Source organism: Lipotes vexillifer, unplaced genomic scaffold (genome assembly GCF_000442215.2).
Source record: "Lipotes vexillifer unplaced genomic scaffold, Lipotes_vexillifer_v1.1 scaffold905, whole genome shotgun sequence".
In the NCBI taxonomy this organism is placed as follows: Eukaryota; Metazoa; Chordata; class Mammalia; order Artiodactyla; family Lipotidae; genus Lipotes; species Lipotes vexillifer.
In genome coordinates this window covers 716,698-721,979 of record NW_006796034.1, presented here as the reverse complement: position 1 = coordinate 721,979, position 5,282 = coordinate 716,698, and the positions used below count along the sequence as shown (strand labels likewise).

Sequence of the window (5,282 nt, the reverse complement as noted above, 5' to 3'; positions counted from 1 at the left end):
ACTACAGCAGGAATGAGAGGTGTGCATTTGAGAAACAGGGAGAAGAAGTGGGGAGGTGGGCAGTGGGGGTAGGTAGCAGCAGGTGAGCTCAGCCTCGGTAATGAATTTGGATCTGATCGTAGGGTTTACTGGAGTGTGGTAAGCAAGGCAAATGGGATGTTCTGATTGATATTGTTAAGCTCAGTCTGGCTAATGAATGGAGAATGGATTGTGCAGGGCCACGGTGGAACCAGAGACCGCTTTGGAAGTGTCTGTAGAGGTCCAGGTGACATGTAGGTGGAGGCTTGGTTTAGGGTAATAGTGGTAGAACTGGAGAGATGCTGATGGACTGGAGATTTATTTTGAAGTGAGAACTGTCCGGTGTCATCAGTGGAATAAAGAAAAGAGAGGGTTCGAAGGTGACCCCCACATCATTGCTATGGGAACTGGGGAGATGCCAGTGCTTTACTTAGTAATTTCTCAGTAGCTGAGTCTATGAATAATTTTTGGAAAAGAACAAGAAGTTTCACCTCAAATTCCGAAGTAATTAATGCAGATATCTCATTGCCTCAGAGAATACAGCGCAGCACTGAAATTCTACAAGACCTTACAGACAGGAACATCTCGGACTTCTTGGTAAAAACGTATCCTGCTCTTATACGAAGCAGGTAAGGAGAGACCTTTCTATACTTTTCATCCTGGCTCCCTGTGGGAAATACTAACTAGGGACAGAAGATAATTTCCTCTCATGATTTATCAACAATCAGGGCAGTGGAATTTTTTCTTTTTCCTACTTTGAGAGCCTCATCCAATAGAAAAAGCAATGAAGGCATATACAAGTCGAATGCAACTTATGACTAATCTTGCTTTGTTTTTTATTGTGTTTAGGACAAGCAGTTAACGCTTAAGCCATGCACTATTACAAGTAAAATAAGCAAGTATAGAATTTGTCCAAAATACAGCCTCATATTTTAATTAGTTAAAAAAACAGAGGTGAAGTTTGAATAGAGGAAGGAAAGTAAGGGGAAATGGTAGAGACCAAGAGAGAAGCAAGAGGGAAAAGTAAGAAGCAAAACGGAGAAAGGAAACGTTAGACCAAGATCGGAGACAGGCAGTGGGATCGTCTGCATGAGCCCACAGGTTGTCCAGGTTAACTGCACCTGTCACACTCTAACTGGGAATTATCATCTGTATCACTGCCCTTTCAAATGCAGCTCTGCACCTGTTCTCACAAGCCCCACCCCGGGACTGCTTCAGCAGTCCCATCAGAGCAAGCAGTATGACAAGAGCATGCTATGGAGAGAGGATTATAGGGGACCCTGATCTGGGCCCCATGTTCTCTGGAACTTTAAAATAAAACATACTGTCTAATTTTAGTAGTATTTACAGTTACTTTCCCTCCCAGTCCCTCAACAAGGGATAAATGGACTCAGCTAACTACAGCACACTGCAGACGGTGAAAGCAGCTGTTGAGAAGGCAGTGCCAAGCCAGCAGGTAGCAAAATGAAGAACAGCGTCCAAGCACAAAAATAAAAACAGGCTGCATAGTATCTATTCAGTAATGCAGTGAACAACGACCATCCCACACTTTGTTCTCAGCAGCAAATTTGCAATATGGAACTTTGGATTTTGTGCTTAATGACAATGATAGTTCATGGGGCTGAACTATGAGGACTAGAGTTGGTATCTGCGTGTTTCCTATCTTGTAATTTTGCCCCTGATTGACTGGAAGTCAGTCTCTTAACTTTGGGCTAGGAGTAATTCAGAACTTCCTCCAAGTGTGCAGGTGATTATGAAAGTCTCGTTCTTACAGGGGGGAAGAGGCTGCAGCCTTCACTCCATGCTGGCATGGTCATTGCCATATTTTCTGGGTCCAGATCATCTGACAAGTGACCTTACAACAGGGCCACCCAGAAAGCCCTGCAGGCAGGATGTGACTTGGAGAGGCAGGATGTGACTTGGACAGCCAGGATTGGAAAAGATCAGTCCTTTCTCCACATATTTATTCAGGCTCGGTCCCTGGCCTGGGAGGTTTCCACATTGCTTGGACATCAGGAAATGCAAAACACTGCCCCTGAAGACTGGGAGACCCCAGTGAGTGTTTGGGGAAGAAAGTTAACACTACTGCATACTTGTTGTATTCATTGTATGATTTGTTTTGGCTTTCAGTTTGAAGAGCAAATACTGGGTCAATGAACAGAGGTAAGAAATTATTTTTTTAAGAAATTAAAATCTCAGAGTGATCTATTTAAATTCATTGCACATAAAAAAGCCACACCTCAAAGTCATGTGGATGAGCTGTTCTGTATGTGCTCAGGAATTCATAAGACATGTCTTGAAGGATACATGGCTACACACACCCTGGGCCCAGAAGATGCTCAGCAGTAGATCTCCTTGGAGGGCATAAATGAGAGGTGATGTTCCCTGAAGAGGAATTCCAGAGCACTCTCACTCCAGGAAGGTTCTAAAACCTCCGAGCAAATAACAGTTTAGAACAAGAGCACATGTAACCTAAGCCCTGGCACTCCTTGGCCCATTCCTTTTAAGCCTCAGGGCGTCTGGCCCAGCCCCAGACTCACCCCATTCCTGAGGCATCCTGAAGGTTCACACAGTTTCCATAAAAGTGAAATTCAGCTTTTAGAATTGTTCCCAAGAGGGAAGTGAGGGACCTCAGCTGAAGCAGAAAGGCGGGGGGACAAGTCGAGTCCCTAAGAAATAAAGTTCTTCTCCTCTGCCTTGCCTATCCAACAAATTAATTTCGTTTGTTGAGGAGTTAGGCTTTTATGCTGCCATTGAAGGGTTTTAAGCCAGAGAGTGACACGCCCAGGCCGGTGTTTGAGCACCGTTACTGAAGACTTCCAGAGCAGTGTGGAAGATAGGTTAGAGTGGGAGGGACCCAAGGCTAGGATCCAGTTAAGGACTAGAGCAGGAGTCAAGGCAGGGGTGGGTGAGAGGCACCAAGAGAGGCACGGCAGGACTGGACCAGGTTCGATGAGTCCAGCACACCGGAAGTACCTGCAAAGTACAGAAGCAGCACAGAAAAAGGACCACTGGTAGGGGTGGGAGAAAGTCAGGGAAGATCTCAAGGAGATCACATAGGACAGATGAGCTGGAAAGGCACCCGGGGAAACTGGGAGCCCCGCGAAGGCAGAGAGACACAGAGGCAGCCTGGACCCCTGCGAGCTCTGGAAATGATTGCGTGGCCGGAATGGGCCACTGGAGGGAAGGCTTGAGGAGGGGTGAGGTTGGAGAGGTGCGCAGACACCAGGCTCCGAAGGGGTCAGTCCTGGAGGCAGTGAGGAAGATGTTAAAGCTGGTTTGTAAAGGGGAGCTATGTTTCCCGATGGGCCAGACAATTCCTGCAAAAATATACACTTTCCTACTGAAACTGAGAGCTCCGGCAACCACGAGGCACACACACGTGGTTCATGGCACAGGTCTGAGGACTTCTTGCTCCCTTGTCAGGTACGGAGGAATTTCCATTGGAGGAAAGCTCCCGGCTCCCCCCATCACTGGAGAAGCCCTTGTTGGATTTTTAAGTGACCTTGGCCAGTTAATGAATGTGAGCGGGGTATGTAAACAGACTGGAGATTTCGTAGGACTTTCAACTTGCCAGTTATCATGAAATAGAAATGATCATGAATGCTAAGGGAAGGGGGGGGAAAAAAAACCCTCTTGGTTGTTTATTATGGTTTTCCAGGGCCCTATCACCAGAGAAGCCTCTAAAGAAATGTCTGCTTTCCTTAAACATCTAGAAACTGAAGACAACATTAAGGTATTGGCCCTGCACAATCTGCCCTAGAGCTAAAAACTCATGTGAGCTGGTTGTTTTATTTTTATTTTCCCAGCTTAATTAAATTCCATCCCTCCTCCTGTTTAAATCTGGCATGGAATGTCTCCCAGCGGCCAAAACCTTCCTCCCTCTCACATTCTTTTTCCTGCAGCTCATTTTTTCTTCGAACAGCTGCTGTTAGTGCAGAGTCTCCTATGTAGTAGCAGAGCCTAACAAAGCCACATCTCCGCCCTCTAGGTGTGGTTTAACAACAAAGGCTGGCATGCCCTGGTCAGCTTCCTCAACGTGGCCCACAACGCCATCTTACGGGCCAGCCTGCATGAGGACAGGAACCCCGAGGAGTATGGCATCACCGTTGTAAGCCAGCCTCTGAACCTGACCAAGGAGCAGCTCTCCGAAATTACAGTGTAAGCTACTGAGGCCCCGGCCTCACAGCTTTCTAGTCACATTCTCCACTCTAAACACCCTGAGAGGATTTTCACCAGCAGAAGCTGCTGGGCTGGATGGCAGGTTTGTTTAATCACACACACGCACGAACATAAGACTTCGTGTGCCAAACTGCGTGGCCATTCTTTCTCCTCATATTTATTTGGAAAGTAAGCATATGTTTGGTTCCGTTCCCTTTTGGCTCTCGATAACACATTGCTCCTGGAGCTTACACAAATACTCTCCTTTCCAGTATGCAAAATGATTGCCAGGAACTGGGAGGTTCAGTAAATCTTTCATCGCCCCAGTAGTAATTATCTTAGATTCCAGTAATTTCCCCCAGACAGTCAGGCTTTGGACATGTCTACAGATCCTTACCTTCCTAAAGCCTAGGCTCAGCTTCAAGCAGTAAAAACCTCACTCTTTTGCAATTTGTAGCATGTTTGCCTTATTTGAGGCCTACATTTGGTGAGAATGCCTTTATTAGAGCAAACTCCTTCTGGAAGGCAGTTGGGGGACCCAATATACTCCAAGTGCCCTGAACGTGCCCAGGGTCATGGCTAAACTTGGGCGGGTCCTGGGCCCTTGGGACCTTCCTCAGGACACCCTCTGAGGCCCTCGACTGAGGAAAAGTGGTCTATGTCCATTCTCACTTAGCCCAAGTTTCTATACCTCCTGCCAAGCCTCTTGAATATGAAATATGAGAGAGGAGTCTTTTGTGATTATAAAAATAGTATATAACATAGTATATATGTTCATGAAATAAAGTTTATAGAATAGAGTTTTAAGAACTTAGTATTTATAACCCAACACTGTTTAGGGTGTTTCCTCTAAACATTTTTGGGCGTTTCCTTCCAGTAATTTGTTCTAATCTTAGTGTGTGTGTGGATCAAGCTATTTGTAATTTTAACAGAGCAGCGACTAGCACATATGGTGCCTTTGTGGGAATTAGTAAAAGGTGCTCCTTTCTCAAGGCGGGCACTGGCTTACACCAGAGTGCATGGCTTGTATGTGAAGGTCGGGGTGGATTTCAGCCCACACTTTCCCCCTTAGCCAGATGCTTTCTATCTGATCTGGGAAAGAG

General features: G+C 46.1%; 1 protein-coding gene across 1 annotated transcript in view; it reads left to right on the top strand.

Moving 5' to 3' along the window:
- The window catches only part of ABCA4 (ATP binding cassette subfamily A member 4), a 130,898-nt gene that overhangs the window by 98,309 nt on the left and 27,307 nt on the right, over positions 1 to 5,282 (top strand). The window contains 5 exon segments of the mRNA XM_007468108.1: positions 553 to 647; positions 2,149 to 2,181; positions 3,445 to 3,550; positions 3,680 to 3,754; positions 4,010 to 4,179. Of these exon segments, the coding sequence (XP_007468170.1) occupies positions 553 to 647; positions 2,149 to 2,181; positions 3,445 to 3,550; positions 3,680 to 3,754; positions 4,010 to 4,179 (479 nt within the window).